Here is a 21,483-nt window from a genome sequence, read left to right as displayed (position 1 = left end):
GTGTTCCTCATAAGCATATTCTTTTTCTGACTTAGACTTCTGGTATATTCATTTGAAGAAAAGAAATCTAATTCTCCTTTGCTTTAATTATCACATCTGGCAAAATGGGAACTTTTTCAAAATGCCCTTTTAAATATATTGTCCTTTCTCTTTCAACGTTTTCAATGCTAATCATTCGCACTGTTTTTTTCCCAAAACAAAATACAGTGCAGTTGACTTAAAGTCAGCATTATAGCAGTCCACTAGCTTGATCTGTAATCTGACCATCCATTTTTCCTGATGTGCTGTACTTAATTGGAACATGTTGCTGCCATGAAACTGATTTGATGGTTGCTATTACAGGGTTTTTTCTTCACAGTAACATCTGGAAAGGTCATTTTCTTTTCATATCTATCCCTTTAAATGCATTTTTAAGTGAGTTGATTTTTGAGTAAACTAAATCATGTAAGTCATTAGAGATTTTGTTTTTAATCTTTTTAAAAGTCTTACCATTCAATCCCTTTTCTGTGTTTAGATCTCAATATTTTTGTCTGAGATAATTAAGAGACTTCTTATATTGTTTGAATTTATAGAGTATTTTGAAAAATATCTTTTTAAAGAGTGATTTCTAGCTAAAAATACATGTATATATATCTATAGTACAAAAATCTTCTGAAGTAATAGTTTAAGTACACAAGGAATATTTTATTCTTTAATCCATGTCAAAATAATTTCAAATAGTAAATTTACATTCATAGATTAATTTTAATGTAAGACATGGAACCACAAACTCATAAAAGTTAGGGAATTATATTAGTAAGTATTTTGGTGTTTTCTTTTTTCAGATTTATTGGATACACTTAGTATATCATAGGATTTAGTTTTTGTTCAGTATTCAACGTCAAGGTTTAGATCTGGTATGAAATGATTTAATGAAAAGATCCATTAAATTTTGGTGACTCCAGATATTTTCTGTTACTTCTTGCCTGCTTGCAGAAATGACAGTATGAGAAATATTCTCAGGTTCTCTAAATTCCAAGGAAGATAGCTAGTTACAGTTTCTCAAATGAAAATGATCTTAAGGGACTTAATCTTTGCTACTGGAGTCATCATAAAATAAAAGCTGCTGTTGGAAGTCTCTCCATCCTGACTGAGCAGTAACTTAATGTTGCCGCTTACATATAGGAAAACAATTCAGTAAAGGAACACAAAAGGAAATCAAGAAGGACTTGAATCAGAAAAAGTTTCTATTTTTGTATATTATTATTTTCTATCCAGATGTTTACTGCCTTCTAGTTCCTGAACAGTTAATAAATAATGATAGTAAATGGATCTAAATTGGCCAAAGAACATTTTTGAATATTTGAAACTTTGGATTCAAGAGTAAGGCACCTTACCTAGTAAAGAGATACTTTTAATCTGCAAAAATGCATGTACTCTAGCAAATTTAGAAACAGTTACTTTAGAGGCCCTTTGATTTTCAAAATTTGTAGTATTTGTAAATTGTACCGATTGTAAGAAGTTTTAACACCTGGATTCTCTTAATATAGTTACCTTAACTTAGCTAATGTTTTCTAGGTGTCTTCATTATTGAAAAAATAAATGCTCACTTTTGGTAGGGATCTTTTTAATTTATAGCTGATATAGAATCACTGAGTTTAGAGAAAATTCTTGTGAAAGTAGATAATGAAAATTTTTAAAACATTTAATCCTGCTCTCTGGTATTGCTGCATAACTTGGAAAATCTGTTCTTTTCACTTAGTGGTAACATTAAATAACTTACATGATCAAAACTTCTTCTTACTATGAATAGTCTTTTAGGGGAAAAACATCTGACATTATTTTTGATATTTTAAGTAACGTTCAGTGATGATGTTGCTTTTATTTCTTTCTAGGTCATTTTACAACGTCAAGTTGCTTTTCTACACAGCCTCAAACTTGCCTCAAAATTCCTTTCACTTAAAGAAAACTGGCCACTACAGCCCTTCTGCTGTCTTGTCACTTCAGTTCATATTTTTCTTTTTAGTTTTCTAGAAGCCCTTAAGTTATTCTTAACTTCATTTTGCCATTCCACATGTGCTTTTCCAAATTATCCTTTCTTTATATAATTTAGGTATCTCAATGACATTAAGGTGAATGTAGTTTTTCCTGCAGAACTTCTGAATTCAAAAAGTGAATCCTTATTCTTTATTAATCTGAGTGTTGCCTCAATGTAGAATCCAAGGATACAGATTTTTTTTAAAAACCCATTATGGTAGAGCAGATTAATAATGGGTGGGTTTGGGAGGTATAACTGATTCTTTGATCTTGGTTTTCCTTCTAGTACTTTGTAAGACCAGCCACACTTTCAAAAGTTTGAACCCTTAAAGATCATGGGGGATTGGATATAAATAACTTCTGGTCTACTAGATAGCCTTACCATCTCCTATTAATTAGAAGCATGCCTAGTAGGGTAACTTTTACTCCTCTCTGAACACACTGTTTCTCAAGGATATTTTAAATCTGAATAGTGTTCTTTAAAATTCTTGGTTAACATATTTGTTTAATCCTTCTGAATTTTGTGAACTTTGCCTGTGGTGCCTCTTGATTACAGCCATTTTTAAAGTGGCTTCCAACAAGTCAGTGGTCTGTTGCTTTGCAAATAGAAAGTTTTTATACCCCAAACATTTGGTTATAGAGCCAGCTGGACAGATCTCTTCCAGTTCCTTAACTGTTAGCCATAAAGACAGTCTAACTTTGAAAGATAGCTCCCCAAGTTCTTAGCAGTACCATTCTGTTGAAATGTTCCATTTTACCTCATTCACAGAATTTCAGTTAATTTTAGTAGGGCAAAGAAATGTGTGTAAACACTCAAACTGTAGGTTTTTAAAAATTAGATTCCATTTATAAATTAACTTTTTAAAACTTCAGAATGGTATCTCTTATAATTTGGTTCCTTTAATTCAGCTCTAAGTGAGACTCCCTCTTAAGGACTTTCTAATGTTTCAGGTAGTATGAGTCTTGGAAAAGTTGCCTTATTTTGTGAGAATTTGTGAAACAATAATACTTGTAAAGTGGGGATTGTAAAACAAGATAGCTTTATAAGCAGTGTAATAATAGTTGCTTTTCTTCCTTTTTAATTAAAAAGTTTCTTATTAGCACTTTTTATGTGCCCGGCAATGTTCCAATAAACAGGTTACCTTTATTATTCATTTACTTTCCACAAAACCCTAGAAAGATACTGAACCACAGTGTTTTTAAATAACTTGTACCAAGGATTCACATCTAGTAGGTACCTTGGGAATTGAACCTAAGCAGTCTGGCAGCAAAGCCTACTTTTCCTAACTCCTCTTATATTGCCTAAAATGCTAATCATTTACATGTGGATTTTTAAAGAAAGGATAGTTTATTTGGATAAAGTAAAGGAAAAAGTAATCCCTTCAAAATTTAAAATAATCATAAATCAAATATTGAAGAAATAAAATGTTTTCCTTCCTAAAATTTAGAAATGGACATTCCTGAAATTTACTTCTCTAATTTTGGGAAATACAATGGGAGCTTAGGTTTTTTTGATAAATTGGGGAGTGTTTTCCTAGAAAAGTCACTCCTGTTGAATCAACTTCGCTTTCTGTGGCTATAGTACACTTGCAACATACCTCAAAGGCTGGATGAAACTAAATATACGCTTTTTAACTAATTATTCATACTTATAGTATACATTTTCTTAAAAAGTGATATAAGCATGGATATTTTATCAGAGTTCTGTGAAAGCAATTCTAATAATATGTGAATAAAACTTCAGTTTTGTCTACAGCAGAAATTAATATGCCTACTGATCTCAAAGTCAGTTACTACTCTTCATCTTTATTAACTCTTATCTTTTCCCTGTCAGGTCTGTTAGTTTGTTAACCAAGTTACCAGTTTTTCCAAGAATGTGCATGGCGTATTTGAGGGCAGGATGAAGCTACAAGGATTCAGAGAAATGGTTTTAAATAAGTGTGGTTAGTGAATGGTCAGGTGTTCAGTTTATGATAATTGCATATAGACATATAGATTAACATCCTAGAGTTTGAATGGTTGAAAAGAAATCTTAGTTTTGTTAATTCTACTAATTTACTTTGCTACAGGAGTGGAGTCAACATATCAATGGAGCAAGTCACAGTCGTCGATGCCAGCTTCTTCTTGAAATGTAGGAGTTTGAAATACCTTTAAAGCATCAGTTAACTGTCAGAAACAGCCATTGATTGGTTTCGGGGAGTTCATTCTTTACTTGTAATATCCACATTGTTATTACTGAATAGTTGACACTGTCCAGCAATGTTTAGGTCTGGAATTATACATGGAATATTAGATGGAGTGGTAGTAGTACCTTGTTATTTAAAATTGAAAGAATTTTTAAGAGACCTAATGATCGCCATTGATACATACAGTCGATTCATAAGAGCATTTTCAGTAACAATAATATGTGCTCTTAAGAATAAAGAAAGTATTTATTTTCCTTGAAGAAAAGGGGGAAGTTATACTAGAAGTAACAAGTTTTCAAGCAAAACCCTTCAGGATGTATTTTTTGCTTTTGAGACACTTGTGATGGAGTTTAAGCTGCTAGAATAGAATTTGTAAAGAATCTCCCTACCTAAACAACGTGAAACCCATTGTTCACTGGGGTGGCCATTTTCACATACACCGTGCTATGGCTATCCTTTCTGTCTAGTGCCAGAACTCAGCTCTGCTCTTTGTTTTTAATGTTGGAGGAAAAAAATATCTGTGGTCAATCTTTGTTTCCCTATATAACCCATATTTCCATTCCCTCATATAGCACTTTTTCTCTTTGTGAATTAACAAATATAGGGAATGCCTGGAGGCTTAGTAGTTAGGACTCCATGCACTTTTTCAGTGCCGTGGGCCAGGCAGGGTTCAATCTTTGGTCAGGGAACTAAGATCCCACAAGTCGTGTGACCCTTCCTGACACACACACAACCCCCGCCCCCAAAAAAAAAAAAACAGATAAGGGAGGTATTTTAATTGCAATTTACATTACTTAACATTTTTAAGCAGTACAGAACAAGTTAATTCTCCTTCATTTGGATTAATTTGAAGTTTTCCTTTGGAAGTATCTGTATGACGTGTTTTAAACTGTAATATTTCTAACACATACACTGCTGTATAACTTTACTAATAAATCTATTTTAAAGGCCAAACAAGGCTACTTTGTGAAAAGAGCAGTTTTATTTTAAAGTTAATTTTCTGATCTTTTTAAAGCTACCCAGAATGGAATCCTGACACTGATACAGGACACACAATGTAAGTTAAATTTTTTAAGCTATTGTTTGTAAAGGAGATCAATGTAAGGAATTCAGGTTAAGTTTTTCACATTTCATAACAATATTTTCTTTTTTTTTTTTTTTTTTTTCAATATTTTCTTAATTTCTTTATTTAATATGAGTTTGTTAAAAGTCACCATGGGTGAAATAGTTTTTAGAAACTATTTTATGTAGTAATTTTTATTTTTTTATTATAGATTTTCCTCTAGTTACTTCATGCATAAATGCCCCCAAATATTGAAATCATAGTCACACAAGGAGTGTTTAGCAGTAAATTTTAGTTATTTTTGATGGACCTCTTTCTCATACTTTGTATTTTATGTTTTCACATTCCCAGGGGTGATCCATTCATGTTGCAGCAATCTACAAACCCAGCACCGGGAATTCTGGGACCTCCACCCCCATCATTTCATCTTGGGGGACCAGCAGTTGGACCAAGAGGAAATCTGGGTGACTATGAAATTCATGTTACCTTTTCCTAAGAGCTTTTATCATAAAGATTAAATGCAATGATTTTAGGCAAAAGAAGTGTCATTGAAATGTAACTCAAAGATGACATTTCATGAGAATACATGATACTCATGTATTTGTAATGTCCTTTTGCTTGTTGGAGAGATGTCTGGTTTTCATTTAAAATAGCCTGGTAGGGGACTTCCCTGGTGGTCTAGCGGCTGAGACTCTGTGCTCCCAATGCAGGGGGCCAGGGTTCAATCCCTGGTCAGGGAACTTGATCCCATATGCTGCAGCTAAGGCCGGGAACAGCCAAATAAATAAAAAAAAAAAAATTAAAAAATTAAAAAAATAAAATAGCCTGGTAGGGCAAGTATACTTAAATTTAAGACTGAAATATTTTTTTTCCCCATAAAGGTGCTGGAAACGGAAACCTGCAAGGACCAAGACACATGCAGAAAGGCAGAGTGGTCAGTAATAAAGCTCTTGCTTTTACTGTATTAGCTGTATTTATTAGTTCTTTGGGGAAATGTAATTTGACTTGAATCCTTGCTAATTGAATCTGTTGTAGTCCTTATTATAGAAAGATTTCTTTAGTTTGAAAACCAGTAGGCTTTATATGTGGTTCTGATAAGAGTTAAAACTTTGTTTTCATATGTCCACAGTCTAGAGATTTCACCTTGATTCAAAGTTAAGTTTGCCATCTAATTATATAACAGTAGTTGATTTAAATATCAGTACAGACACTCTTTTCTGAAACTATGAGGCTTGTCCCAGTGACATATTTTAAATACTTGCTTAATTTGTTCTGATTGACTGTAGATTATAAAAGATTTAATATTTTACTGTTTTGTATTGCTTCTAAAGAAATTTATTTACTAACTTGGTTTTTCACTAATGAATAGGAAACTAGCCGAGTTGTTCACATCATGGATTTCCAGCGAGGGAAAAACTTGAGATATCAACTATTACAACTGGTGGAACCATTTGGAGTTATTTCAAATCATCTTATTCTAAATAAAATAAATGAGGTATGAGTTAAGTGTGTAGTATTTATTCATCACTAAAGTATATCCTAAAGAGAATACATTATTTTGTATTAGAAAAAAGAATGTTAGCTTAAATCATCAATGTGGGATGTAATGATGGAAAGGGCCAATAGTTGAGCTAATCAATAATAAATTCTAGTACTAATAGATTATTAGTAACTTTAGAAATTGGGATTCTTAAGCAGTTACATTGTCTTTAGTTCATAGAAACATAATTATTTGGAAAAACATTTCAAACTTTTACCCAAATGGTGCCAAATTATTGTTTCAAATTCAGTAGGCATAATAAGTGATAGTGTCATGAAAGTAATAGTCTGAGATGATCTTATAAAATAAGAAATTAGAGATTTTATTTTTCTCTCAGGTTCTTGAAAATAGAAATATCTATTTAATGATTAAATATTTTTGGAAAGACTTTGGACAGTGTGGAATTGGGTTGTTTTTTGGAAATGTTTATATATTTTTCAATTTTAGGCATTTATTGAAATGGCAACCACAGAAGATGCTCAGGCTGCAGTGGATTATTATACAACCACCCCAGCATTAGTATTTGGCAAGCCAGTGAGAGTTCATTTATCCCAGAAGTATAAGAGAATAAAGGTAATAATCTCTATTTTTCCAGATTGGTATCACCCGTTATTTAATGTATTCATTTTACTATTTACTAACTTACAGCTATTTAAAATTGTTGCTAATATCTAGGATAATCTTGACTAATAATTATGGCATACTTACTAACATTTGATTTCCTCTGTTTTTTTTTTTTTTCCCTCCTGTGTATTAAAGAAACCTGAAGGGAAGCCAGACCAGAAGTTTGATCAAAAACAAGAGCTTGGACGGGTGATACATCTCAGCAACTTACCTCATTCTGGCTATTCTGACAGTGCTGTCCTCAAGCTTGCTGAGCCTTATGGGAAAATAAAGAATTATATACTGATGAGGATGAAAAGTCAGGTAATATACATGTAGAAGTTTTGAAAAAGATTATTTCTCAAAGTTTTTTAAGTTTTTGTTTTATAACATCCTCATTTTTAGTGAGGGGGTAGGGGAGTAATTTGGCAGCCAATCCAAGTGGATTGGTTCTTTCTTATCATAAAGTCATAGTAGATATTCAAGAATATTGAGAAAATAAAGTGGAAAGTAAAGATCTTTTTCTCTAGTTTGGCTAATATTATTTCCAGAGTTTGCTTCCAAAGATCTTCCTTTGTGTATATAAGTATACTTTCCCCCTTTACTTCAAATGGGATTATATTTAACTTACTTTCCACTTCACACAGGATTCCATTGAGTAAAGTGTGATGAATTTCTTTAATTAATTAATTAATTAATTTCTTTAATTAATGGATATTAGAGATGCTAGTTTTTTTGGCTGTGCCATTAATGCTGCTGTGGATTTTGTGGCGTGTGAATTTATGCATATAATTGAAGGATACAATTTCAGAATTGAAGTTGTGGATCCTGATACTTGCTTTCTTTTCTTTGACGGTGCCAAATGCTCTTCAAAAAATAGTACTCGTATACTAGCATTGTAAGAGCTTTATAAACACTGGATATTACAGACTTTTCAAAATGATGTGAATTTAATTAATAGATGGATTAAGTTATTTCATATTTATATTTCATTTTTAAAATTAATGGTAAGTAGAGCATCTTTTCTTTGTTAACCTTTTTGTAGCTTCATGCGTATCCTTCCAAACTTTTCCTTTTTAATTAATTTTTTGTTCTTTTTTTTCTTGCCCCAGGCCTTTATTGAGATGGAAACCAGAGAAGATGCAATGGCAATGGTTGACCACTGTTTGAAAAAGGCCCTTTGGTTTCAAGGGAGATGTGTAAAAGTTGACCTGTCTGAAAAATACAAAAAATTGGTACTCAGGGTATGTAGTGTTTGATTCAGGTTCTTTATAAAGCTTATTTTCATGCTTTTCAAGCCGTGACATTTTTATTAGCATTTTTACATGCTGAGAATATAGGATTTAGGAACTTCCCTGGTGGTGTGGGGGACACAGGTTTAATCCCTGATCTGGGAAGATCACTTCTGTGCACAACTTCTGAGCCGCGCTCTAGCCATGCTCTGTAACAGTGAGAGGTCCAAGCACTTGAACGAAGAGTAGCCCCGCTCACTGCAACTGGAGAAAGCCAGAGCGCAGCAACAAAGACCCAGCATGACCAGAAATAAGTAAATAATTAATACATATATAGGATTTAGTTATTGAAAGAGAGTAATCTTTTCTCTTTTTCTGGTCTTCATTAATACAGAAGTTTTTAAACTGATGTCTGTATAAAGTATCTTTGTTTTTATCTGTTTTACTTAAGGTTTTATTTGAAAAGCTTTGTCAACAAACTTACTATTCACTTCCCTTGAAATGTTGGTTGTAATGAATTAATAACTTTAGGGCAGGTTACAGTCTTAGGTATGGTTTAAATAAGGTTAGTTGATATATAAAGGATGGTCATCGTTTATTAGTTAACTGGATAATTAAATACTCTACGAAATCTAATAATACATTTATGTAACTGGCAAAATTTTGTCTTTTAGATTCCCAACAGAGGCATTGACTTACTCAAAAAAGATAAATCCCGGTAATTCATTTTGTGTGTGTGTGTCTCTGTATACACTAGTATGTTAAATCTTTGTTTTCCAACTCAGTAGAATTAATTCAGGTGTATGTTTTGGTTTCAGGAAAAGATCTTACTCTCCAGATGGCAAAGAATCTCCAAGTGATAAGAAATCCAAAACAGATGGTTCCCAGAAGACTGAAAGTACTGCTGAAGGTAAAGAACAAGAAGAGAAGTCAGGTGAAGATGGTGAAAAAGATACAAAGGATGACCAGGCAGAACAAGAGCCTAACATGCTTCTTGAATCTGAAGATGAGCTACTTGTAGATGAAGAAGAAGCAGCAGCACTGCTAGAAAGTGGCAGTTCAGTGGGAGATGAAACAGATCTTGCTAATTTAGGGGATGTGGCATCTGATGGGAAAAAAGACCCTTCAGACAAAGCTGTGAAAAAAGATGGAAATGCCAGTGCTTCTGGAGCTGCAAAGAAAAAGCTTAAGAAGGTAAAAGAAGGTTTTATGTTGACTTATTTCAGTAGAAAACTAGATCAGTGTTTCAAATTATTTATCTTAGGGTCACATTTAATAGAATTAGTCACTTATATTAGGAAGAAATAGATAGGAATCACTAAAAAAAATTGAAATCTAAACTCTGCGATACATAGATTGAATAGGACTAAACTGCAGTAGGAAAATGTCAGTTCACAAAGAGAACTTTTTAGTAACAAAGGAGAACGACTTAAAGCTATATATGATTCTGTTTGGTAGTGGTAGTGTGTAAATAGTAGGCAGCCTTTATATTATAGTCCAGCTTGTTTTTTTAAACATGGGGTATGGATTTTATAGTAAGTTAACTGACCTGACCCAGGACACTTAAAACGTTATGTCAAAAATGATAGAACTTAAGGAATTTTCCTATTATAGAAATGTAACCTTGATTAGATACTTAATAGGTTTTAAAACATTTTTTCCCAGAGCACATGTCACATATTAAAGTAAGGCAAATAGCAATATAAAAATACATACATGGTAAAAGAATAGTAAATCAGAAGACCCATGGTGTACTTGACTATCTCCATTAAAGATTAGGGCATTACAATGCCTTTAGAACCCTATAAGGTAAATGTCTTGAAATGAGATTATTATAATCCTCTTTCATTCATTCCTTCTAAGATATACTCAGCTACCAGAAAACTTAATATTTACCTCTAAATTTTGATGGCTTGGTCAAATAAGTTAGCCTTGAGGTTCTTTTTCTGGCTGAAATAGATGATAATTATGTAGTACTATGTGCTCTTAAGAGCTGATAATTGAGCATTTATTATGTGCCATCAATTTTCCTAATCTCTTTGTGTGTGCTACTTAACTGATTCTTACAATAACCTTATGCCACAGATGCTTGTTATCCATATTTCATGAATGAGGAAATTGAGTCATGTTAAAATTAAGTAGATTGTGGTCATACTGCTTACAAGTGGCAGAGCCAAAAATTAAATCTAAGCAGTTACGTTCCAGAGCTTGATTTTTAAACCACAGTGATAAAAAGAGTTGCACCATAAGATACCTTCTTTGAAGGACATCATTCAACGTATTGATACTTCATGAAATCAGCTCTCTGATTATCTTACAGCATAATAAGTCTCAAAGTAGAGTATAAATGTCCTCATATTTATTTTCTGCTCTTTTATAAGGGAAGCCTTCGATTACTTAGTTTTAAAACAAGCTAAGTTTTTTTTTTTTTTTTTTAAGACTAGTAAATTTGGGGGGAGAGAAAGAAAAGACACTTTTTTTTTTTTTTTTTGAGAAAATGAAGGCAAAGACGCTATCCCTTTCCCTTCAAGTAAAGCAAATGGAAGGGATACTGCAGGATAATTGTTGCAGAGTAAATTTGTCTTTCTTAACAGCGTCGTTTCCCAGGGAATATGGAAGGTTTTGTCACTCTAGATGAGGTTGGTGATGAGGAAGATTCGGAACTTCAGAAACTTCGTAAATCGGGCATGGCATTTAAATCTGGTGACAAAAATGATGATGGTTTGGTTGAAATTAAGGTGGACAAGATCGAGGAACTTGACCAAGAAAATGAAGCAGCGTTGGAAAATGGAATTAAAAATGAGGAAAATACAGAGCCAGGTGCTGAATCTGCTGAGAATGCTGATGATCCCAACAAAGATACAAGTGAAAACGCAGATGGCCAAAGTGATGAAAACAAGGAGGACTATACAATCCCAGATGAGTATAGAATTGGACCATATCAACCCAATGTTCCTGTTGGTGAGATTTGAGGCTTTGTTATTCCCCCTCACCCTCCCCGAACTCTTACTATAAGATATTTTTTAATTGGTCTTACATAAACTCTGATAACATGAAGTTCTATGTAGAACAATTTGTAAATCTTACTTGAAGCATTCTTTTTTCCTCTTTTCGTTACCATTCCATAATATGTTCTTTTTTCTCCTCATAAAATTTTCTGAGAATTTCACATTGCTTTTTGTTTTGTTCACCGTTCTATTTCAACATTTTTAAGAGAACGATTAGGTGTGGGCCCTTAAACATCAATTAAATACAAGCTATTAACGATGTCATGGTTTTTGCTTTGTTTTAGCGTAGGCTATATTGGACATGTCACAATTGTTAACTCATTCAAATTATATTGACAGGAAAAAAAGATTTGAGAACACTATTAAAACCTTCAGTTTACTGAATTTGTAAGAATGTATGTTTGTGTTCTAGGTATAGACTATGTGATACCTAAAACAGGGTTTTACTGTAAGCTGTGTTCACTCTTTTATACAAATGAAGAAGTTGCAAAGAATACTCATTGCAGCAGCCTTCCTCATTATCAGAAATTAAAGGTAAGGCTGAATCTAAAAGAGGAGAGTTCTTTTGTGAAAACTAACAAGTCACGTAAGTTTATGGACCAGTACCATCTGTGGACCCAGCACGCTTTATCCTGATAACATTCTTTATTGATGGGCCTTGAGCAGTTTGATGAACTCTGGAAACATCTGCTAAAACCTCTTTCTAGAATATACTCTTAACTAAATGATAATTCAATAATTTCAAAATTTATAGATTTAAACATTACAAATTCTGTTGTATAATTAAGAGTTATTTGAGTATTCTCAAATGATTATTAGACTGTAATTTCTCTAATTTGGAAAATACTGGAGGCCTGAAAGTCCAGTGAAATACTACAAAGCCTTTTTCAACTTTAAAGTGCCATATCCCTTTATGCTTAATGATTTTTACATTGACTTTAAATTATTTTTTTAATAATGACACTTCAGTGAAGTATTATGACCAAAAGGATATACAGGTAAAAGGAAAAATTAATAAAGCACAACATAATAAAGAATAACAAATTTCTGTTTGGATATTTCGAAGTTTGGTGTTTTAGTTAGTGGCTTAAGGACCAAGTATTGAAATAGATGAGGGAGAACTTGAAAGTAGGAGTTAAAAAAAAGATGATACTGATTTATAATATAAAGCTGCTAGAGTATTAAGGACAGTGGTTATTTTCAGTGGTAGCAGGAATTTAATAATATTTTGTCCTTTTGTCTTAGAAGAAGGGGCATTGAATTAAATACATGTCATTTAACTAATCTTAATCTTGGGGGGTAGCAGCAGTTATTCTATGTGCGTATTTTGGTCTTTGTTTTCTCATCTTTGTAAGTTAGTCTTAATTGCACATTGAAGTAACTTTTTCATATTTTACTGTTTCTTTTCCCATGCCTTACTGTGGTGTCCAGTTTAGTTTTATACCTGCTTGATAAGAATAACTGGATCGTACAAATATTGACAAGGTTATAGTTAAATTAGACTGAGGTCCCTAAACTTCAATTAGAATATTTTGTTTTGTAGTTAATCCATTTGTTATGTTTCACTAAGGTGACTTAATCCTTGTAACTTTTTCTTTTCTTTTCAGAAATTTCTGAATAAATTGGCAGAGGAACGCAGGCAGAAGAAGGAAGTTTGAGATGTGCAAGAAGCTTAATGATTTCAAAGAAAATAATGGTTCTTTGTTTTTAAATGTTAACCTTTTTTAAATACAATACTGATAGTTAGAAGAAAACTATTGTACTCTTTTGTTTTAGTGGAAAAATAATAGATAATAGATGTCTGTTCATGTGTTAAGTGTTATAGCAAAAATACATATACGGTTAAGTTAATGAAGAATTGTTTTTGTTTTATCAAAATGGTAACAGACAGAAATACTTTGTAGAGACTGACTTCGTATGCTAAAGACACTTGCACCACTAAGAAGGATATGTAGAAGCATTCAGAGAGATGAAATTGAGTAGTTCCAAGCTTCAAAGATATGTCAAAACTTTTGATTCCATTCAATAAAGAACAAAACCAATTGTATTTTTATTACTTTCATCTGAAACATTCCACATTTTAATCTGAGCCTTGCAGACTTTTCATTTGGAGTTTGAAGCATTTTTGGTTTTGTTTCATTTTTGGAGAACTTCACTAATGTGAGATTGGTAATTAAAATGCAGGTGCAGTTTTCTTTCAATGTCATGTTGTTGTTTAGGTAATAAGAAATATTAAGTAATTGGCTTTAGATTTTGTAATTTTTTCCCCAAGTTCCTGCTAGATTTCATATTCTAGAAGTCAATGTATTTTCAGTGAAATGTAAAAATATTCCCCTTCTCTTTGACCAGTATTAATTTCTTGAGACCTTATTGCTTGTCACTTGAATCCTGTAGCTGTCATACATCATCTGGTATAAGCAACATTTGATTTTTGAAGTGTGTAGACCATCTCTTTGTATTTTCAAGATGTAATTTTACATTTCTGCATTTTAAAAACAGTTTGGCCATAATCTTAGACGCACGCTTCTAATTCATATACTTGCATATGTGACCTTTGTGAACAGAAATTTGCATGTATAATCTGTGTTTACTTGTAACTTTCTGGTTATATACTGCTTATATCTGTGGATTCAAGTTTCTTAAGTGAGTACCAATAAAAAACAAAAACTTAGGCCATGTTCATTGGTTATACATGTTTGAGGTGTTAACCAATATATTTGTCACAGTTGTGGTTTTTATTTACTGTTACACTTTCTTGCATGCTTTAACAAATTATTCCATTTTTAATCTAGAGTGTTCTAAAAACTACTACTAAAAATCTGAGTTTTAAAGCTTTTGGTGCTGGTGGATTTCTTGTTCCTGTTACATAACTAAAAATTGGACTAGTTACAGTTTTTTCAGACCTTAGGAGTTCAAAATGCTAAGGGTGACAAACGACAAAAGCTCATGTTTAGACATGTCTAAAGTGTTAACAATAAACTTGGAAATTACATGGAATAACAAGAATTAGTTCTATCAGCCTTTCAAAATATGTTGAGATAATTGATTTAAAAGATTATTGTCAAGCAAATTTTTAATTTAAAAAGAATTTAAGGGATTTGAACCACTTAGCTCTATTAAAGGATGTATCAAATGGAAGAAATTTTATGATCTACCACTGAGGGGAAAATGACACTTTAATGTAACATGCACAAAAAATCCTTGCCAGTTTACTTCAGTTTAATTTTGACCTTTACTAATTACCAACTTTTAATTCCAACTGTTTAACTAACAGTAGCTATACAGAGCATTTTGTGTACAATGGAATCCCTTGTTTTTTGTCAACTTTTCTTCATAGGTCCTACCTACTTTGTTAGATATACCAAGGTGTAGAAAAGAATGTTTAATATCTTCATTTGCTAGGGTTTGGAAAGTAGAAATTCTCATAAATTGCTAATGATGAATAAACCTGTAACAGCTATATCCCAGATTATGACAAACCTTTATTTAACAGGAATGTTTTTCACTTAACCAACTATAAAGTAGAAAATTTTCCCACCGCCATTTTAGTTTTTAGTTTAAAATAGACGTTAATCCTGAGTGAAGGAAACTTGATGTTTGTTTTACAATTTTATTTTATCATTGCTAATAAATATGGCCTATGAGAATGACTCTGGTAAGGCTTAAGTTGGCTAGCTGTAGTAATGTGTATCCTAAAAACACTTGGTTGTCCAAAAAGTTCGTTCAGGTTTTTCCATAAGATCTTATCAACCCAATAATTTTGTTTAGAATTGTAAATGAGGAATGTGAATTTCTGGCTATTGAGTACCAAATAAGTACTTCTAGAGATTTTTATATGGTATAGATTATAAGGAACTTTTAAAGCTTATATCCAGCCTTTGAATTCTTTTACCCCTTTTTCTTAGGGTAAAAGGGCTTCCGTGGTAGCTCAGCTGGTTAAAGAATACACCTGCAGTGTGATTTGATTCCTGGGTCAGGAAGATCCATTGGAGAGGGGATAGGCTACCCACTCCAGTATTCTTGGGCTTCTCTGGTGGCTCAGCTGATAAAGAATCTGCCTGCAATGTGGGAGACTGGGATTCAGTCCCTGGGTTGGGAAGATCCCCTGGAGAAGGGAACAGCTCTACCCACTGCGGTGTTCTGGCCTGGAGAATTCCATGGATGTATAGTCCGTGGGGTCACAACATGGACTGAGTTGGACATGACTGAGGGACTCTCAGTTTAGGGTGAAAAGGACATACACACTATTAAGTAGTATGGCAGCGTTAGGTTATAAAAGTGGAAGAATACACTTTTTTTTGCCTGACTGTTCACAGTGTACTTTTAGTGGCTTTGAACTGGAAGATGACATGAGTAAAAATTGTGATGGAGGAGGCTTGTGTGTGGTGGAAATCTGTAGAGGAATGCTGCATATTATATTTTTAAATCAGACAAAATTGGTATACACAGTTTGGTTAGGATAATACATGCTAAGGCTAGGAGTGAGCAGCTCTGTACTCTTCTGTATTGGCTTCCATGGAATATGGCCTAGGATAGCCTAAAGATCAACTGTTGGGTGGTAATACATTTGAGGTTTTCTCCAACCAGGACCCTGAGGTAAGCTGTTTGTTAAGCTGGAGTTAAAGTGCTTCTCCAATCTGATGCACAGCCTTTGCATGTCAGGTGTGAGACATGGTATACAAACAAAATGCTTCTGTGAATTAAGACTAATTCTCAGATGTTAGCATGTATCAGAATTACCTGGAAACTTCATTTTAAACATTACTGGGCCCTGTTCCTAGAATTTCTGATTTACTGAGTGTAGGGTTGATTTTAATAATTTGCATTTTTCCAAAAATTACCCAGGTGATGGTGATGTCAAGGATAGAGTCCACCCTTTAGAGAATGATTGATTTACCTTTAGCTGAAGTGTATTGCTAGGCACTTGTGGTCAGATGCCTGATTTAGATACTATTGCTTGAAGGTTTTGCTGCTGTACTAAAGGTAAGGGAAATGTTGAAAAAGAATATTTGGGATCCCTCATGAAGCATTTTTTAAATTTATAAGTGGGAGACACCCATTTCAGAGCCTTCAATACTGCATTCTGTGATGAACCCTTTAGCTTGGGACATTAATAAAATAAGCAGCTAATTTACTGAAGTTTTAAGTGAATGGAAAATTGGAAGTAGATACTGTTCACTCCAGATATAACTTGCTGAATTACTAACTGTAGTTGATAGAAGCTAGAGCTCAATTAAGGTACTAGCTATTAGGAAAAAATATGAGGATATCAGGAGATAATAGGTTGAAGAAAATTACACATGAGAACTGTTAGATAATCTGTGATTAATTTTTAAAAGGCTGTATTGACATTTATTAAAGCCTTTAACCCTGGCCTTCTAATTTCCATACATTTTAAGAATTCTGTAAAGCCAAATGTGCAATAGGGAACATGAAAATTCAGAGGAAGGGTGGGGCAGTCTTATGTATTAGTAGAGAAAAAACAAATGGTGTTCACACCAGTAAGAAACTTAGAGTAAAAATTGTAGCCATTAAATACAGGTTTAATGATCTTTGAACCATCTTATTGTGCTTTATATATTGCACCGTTTGTATACAGGTTTGATTACCTGATCCAAATGGAATATACCAAGAGCAACAGGAGTGTCCTACATTTGACAAGGACAGAATACTCCAGTTTCACTCATTGCACCTGACTGTCAAAAGTAGGACCAATTCCTATTTGCTCTGTTCTGCCAGGGTTGTTAAATCATTTTCATCAGCTACTTCCTTGGCAACTGCCAAGTCGTCTTTATATGTATACCTCCCCCTCCACTTGTTTCGGGAAGACACCAATTTATGCTGTGTGTGTGCACTTAATCTGCTCTGGGATAAAAAACTTGTGGAAAGGAGTTGGAGTTTAAATGGTTGTTAATATAGTAGATGATAAAAACTAGTGAAAACCTAACTCAATAATTGTGGCTAATTCTGCTCACAAGCACAAGTTGTGTCTCTGATCCATTTCATGGTAAGTAGCTAAGCTGTGCAAAACCAGCAAGGAAGGGCTTGAAACTGCAAAAGAGGAATTTCCTCTGCCCTTATATTCTGCACATCTGTAGGTGCATATCACCCTTTTTTAATTTTTTTTTTTTATTAGTTGGAGGCTAATTACTTCACAACATTTCAGTGGGTTTTGTCATACATTGATATGAATCAGCCATAGAGTTACACGTATTCCCCATCCCGATCCCCCCTCCCACCTCCCTCTCCACCCGATTCCTCTGGGTCTTCCCAGTGCACCAGGCCTGAGCACTTGTCTCATGCATCCCACCTGGGCTGATCACCCTTTTTTTTAAAAAACCTTTGCCTGTTTATACTTAACTTTCTACAAATTTGACCTTTATAAGTCAGGTCAGTTTTTGTTTTCATACACAAAATACACTATCCTAGCCATTTAAAAATAACATCTTATTCTGTTAACCATAATTCATTTAACCAATTCCCTATTGATAGGCTTTTCCATTTTGACTTAACAGCTATGAGTATCCTTATCTTTACATCTTTCCAATTTCATCTATACATGGAGTGTTTGAGACAGAAGATTCACACATTTTTACATTTGATGAAAACAAGAGTGAGAGCCTGTTCATAACCATCCTGTGCTTTCATAACCATCCTCTCCTGATTCCTGCATCCTACTTCACCTTCCATCTCAAGTTAGAATTATTGGTGCCTGTGGTGTTGGAGAAGAGAGTCCCTTGGGCTGCAAGGAGATCAGTCCTGGGTGTTCATTGGAAGGACTGATGTTGAACCTGAAACTCCAGTACTTTGTCCACCTGATGCTAAGAGCTGACTCATTGGAAAAGACCCTGATGCTGGGGAAGACAGTGCAGGAGAAGGGGATGACAGGATGAGATGTTTGGGTGGCATCACCAACACAATGGACATGGGTTTGGGTGGACTCCAGGAGTTGGTGATGGACAGGGAGGCCTGGTGTGCTGCGGTTAATGGGGTCGCAAAGAGTTGGACACGACTGAACTGAGCAGTACATGAATTTCTGTAGTATTTTAAAACTCTGGACCTCTGATGATTCCATTGCAATGACTTATCACTGGCAAACAATAGCCTTTCTTTCTGTGACACTGTTTTCCAATCAGACCATCATCACCACCATCCAGACAGCATCTACAGATTATAAATAATAATACAGATTAATATTTTGGTTTTATACTCTGTCCATGCCTCTTCTAGCCTCGAGTTGATAAATTACCTTCCAGGTTCCTTGAATTAATCATACTCCATAAACCAGTAAAACACCATCTTCCTCCCCAGAGCTGTTTGTTCAGCAGGCAAGAATGTCAAGCCCTTTTTCCCTGGTTTAGGATTGTTCAGTCAGTAAGTCATGTCCAACTCTGCTACTCCATGGTCTGCAGCACACCAGGCTCTGCTGCCCTCCACTATCTCTGAAGTTTGCTCAAATTCATGAACAATGATGCTATCTACCCATTTCACCTGCTGCAGCCCCCTTCTTTTGCCTTCTTTCATTCCCAGCGTTGGGTTATTTTCCCATGAGTCTGCTCTTCTCATCAGATGGCCAAAGTATTGGAGCTTCAGCCTCAGTCCTTCCAATTAAAATTCAGGGTTGATTTTCCTCTGAATTGACTGCTTTGATCTTGCAGTCCAAGGGACTCTCAAGAGTCTTCTCCAGCACCACAGTTTTAAAGCATCAATTCTTCGGCACTTAGCCTTTATGGTCCAATTCTCATGTCCATACATGACTACTGGAAAAATCATAGTTTGACTGTATGGACCTTTGTCAGCAAAGTGATGTCTCTGCTTTTTAATATGCTGTCTCGGTTTGTAATAGCTTCCCTTCCAAAGAGCAAGCATCTTTTTTAAAATTATTTTTTGCAAGCATCTTTTTAAATTTCATGGCTACAGTCACCTTCCACAATGATTTTTGAGCCCAAGAAAATATGTCACTGCTTCCACTTTTCCCCCTTCTGTCTGGCATGAAGTGATGGGACCTGGATGCCATGATCTTAGTTTGTTTTTTGTTTTTAATTTATTGTGACTGCAAGGTGTCTTAGTTGGGGCATGTGGAATCTAGTTGCTTGACTAGGGATCAAACTTGGGCCCTCTCCTTTGGGAGTATGAAGTCCCCAGCCACTGGACCACAAGGAAGTCCCTGATCTTAGCTTTTTTTTAATGTTGAGTTTCAAGCCAGTTTTTTCACTCTCCTTCATCAAGAGGCTCTTTAGTTCCTCTTCACTTTCTGCCATTAGAGTGGTATTACCTGCATATCTGAGGTTATTGATGTTTCTCCCAGCAATCTTTTTGGTTTTGTTTTTTATGATTTCTCGCAGCAGTGTTGATTCCAGCTTGTGATTCATCCAGCCCAGCATTTGGCATGATGTACTCTGCATATAAGTTAAATAAGCAGGTTGACAATATACAGCCCTGTTCTCCTTTCCTTTCGAACCAGTTGGTCTTTCCCTGTCTGGCTCATTAATAAATGTTGCTTCTTGACCAGCACTCAGGTTTCTCAGGAGACAGGTAAGGTGGTCTGGTACTCCCCTCTCTTAAGAATTTTCCAGAGTTTGTTGTGATCCACACAGAGACTTTAGTCGGTTTAGGATACAGATTTGCAAATGTGGCCAACGTGGTTGACTGAGGGGTAACCACCACATTTTATTTCTTTGGAGCTTTGTTTGGGCTGACTCAAAGATTTTTAATGAATGAAATGGCCCTAGGCAGAGAGAAGCGCTCTCGGATTCAGGACTTCCATGGAGGGAGCTTTTTTTTTTTTTAATTTTTGTCTTCAGTTTTAGCAGATAGAAAAGCTTGATTTTTTAAGATTCAAGGTTCACAAGAGAGTAAAAAGATAAATGTCAGTCCCTCATTTTACTTTCCCAGGGGGAAGAAGTTTTCGTGTGTCCCCTTTCAAATGTATATTTGGAGATTTTTTTTACACATACTATACACTGTACCTTGATTAGTATCACTAAAAACATACATAGGACTTGCCAATGAGGAAGCAAGGAAGCATGGATTAATGTATGGCGGGCAGCACATCCGAGATCATGGAGGAGGAAAATTATTGGACCCTTAACTCTTACCCTTCTGTCTTACCTCTGAACAGACTATTTCCTTTGTAACTTCGAAAGGGGGTTATAGATCTCAATTCCCAGCTCACATTGAGTTCACCATTGTGGTTGAAAAAGCCTGATTGGCCAAAGGTACTTTCACGTTTTCATGCCATGTCTGGATAGTGGTGGTGAGATCTGGGTTCGAAAAGGGTGTACCTGGACGTGTATGAGTGCAGGTGCTTGTGTAATATGCCTCTGTGAATTTGTCTTAGTTTATTATTTCTGTTATGTTTTCTGTGTCAGGATCTCTGGATATGATTTGGTACGTGTCACTCATAGTGTGACGCTGTATATCACGTTTGGTGTGTGTGTGTGTGTGTCTGGCTGTGTGACTGCACTCTCGTTATCTAGATGTTCCTATTTGATGTCAGTGTGTTTGAGGTAACTGTTGAGGTGTGTAATAGTCCACGTCTGTGTCTTATCTGGGTCTCCTTCCTAGCTCCCCCACTCACTGCACCCCATCATTCTTGAAGAATGGGCGCGTGTGGGGACACCGGCCCATCTCCACTCCGGTTTTCCTAAGAAAACGTGACAGCACTCCCAGCGTTCCCCGCGGTCACAAGGGTACGGAGGAAAGGCCTGTGCGCATGCACACGTGTGCCGCTTAGGCGACAAGAACTTTGGGGGTCGCCCTTTCTCTCGCGCGCGCTCTCTGGTGGCCTCGGGGGGCAGCGCAGACAGGACGAGAGGCGGGGCCGGCGGCAGCG

General features: G+C 35.0%; 1 protein-coding gene across 7 annotated transcripts in view; it reads left to right on the top strand.

The window, feature by feature from the left end:
- MATR3 (matrin 3) overlaps nt 1-14,319 on the top strand; it is a 38,853-nt gene extending 24,534 nt beyond the window's left edge. For 3 of the 7 annotated variants that reach the window (XM_043465366.1, XM_043465367.1, XM_043465368.1), the window contains 13 exons: nt 4,086-4,147; nt 5,218-5,259; nt 5,617-5,729; nt 6,147-6,199; nt 6,635-6,760; nt 7,253-7,378; nt 7,565-7,732; nt 8,521-8,652; nt 9,315-9,358; nt 9,459-9,834; nt 11,235-11,601; nt 12,061-12,182; nt 13,256-14,319. In XM_043465366.1, coding sequence (XP_043321301.1) covers nt 4,086-4,147; nt 5,218-5,259; nt 5,617-5,729; nt 6,147-6,199; nt 6,635-6,760; nt 7,253-7,378; nt 7,565-7,732; nt 8,521-8,652; nt 9,315-9,358; nt 9,459-9,834; nt 11,235-11,601; nt 12,061-12,182; nt 13,256-13,306 — 1,782 coding nt within the window. In that variant the 3' untranslated portion in view covers nt 13,307-14,319. The remainder of the gene's footprint in view (nt 1-4,085; nt 4,148-5,217; nt 5,260-5,616; nt 5,730-6,146; nt 6,200-6,634; nt 6,761-7,252; nt 7,379-7,564; nt 7,733-8,520; nt 8,653-9,314; nt 9,359-9,458; nt 9,835-11,234; nt 11,602-12,060; nt 12,183-13,255) is intronic. The other 4 variants (XM_043465369.1, XM_043465370.1, XM_043465371.1 and 1 more) reach the window with 2 other exon arrangements.
- The last annotated feature ends 7,164 nt before the right edge of the window (nt 14,320-21,483 follow it).

This window comes from Cervus canadensis, chromosome 4 (genome assembly GCF_019320065.1).
Source record: "Cervus canadensis isolate Bull #8, Minnesota chromosome 4, ASM1932006v1, whole genome shotgun sequence".
NCBI lineage: Eukaryota > Metazoa > Chordata > Mammalia > Artiodactyla > Cervidae > Cervus > Cervus canadensis.
Note: the sequence above shows the minus strand (reverse complement) of the source record. Positions and strands in the feature narration are given on the sequence as shown.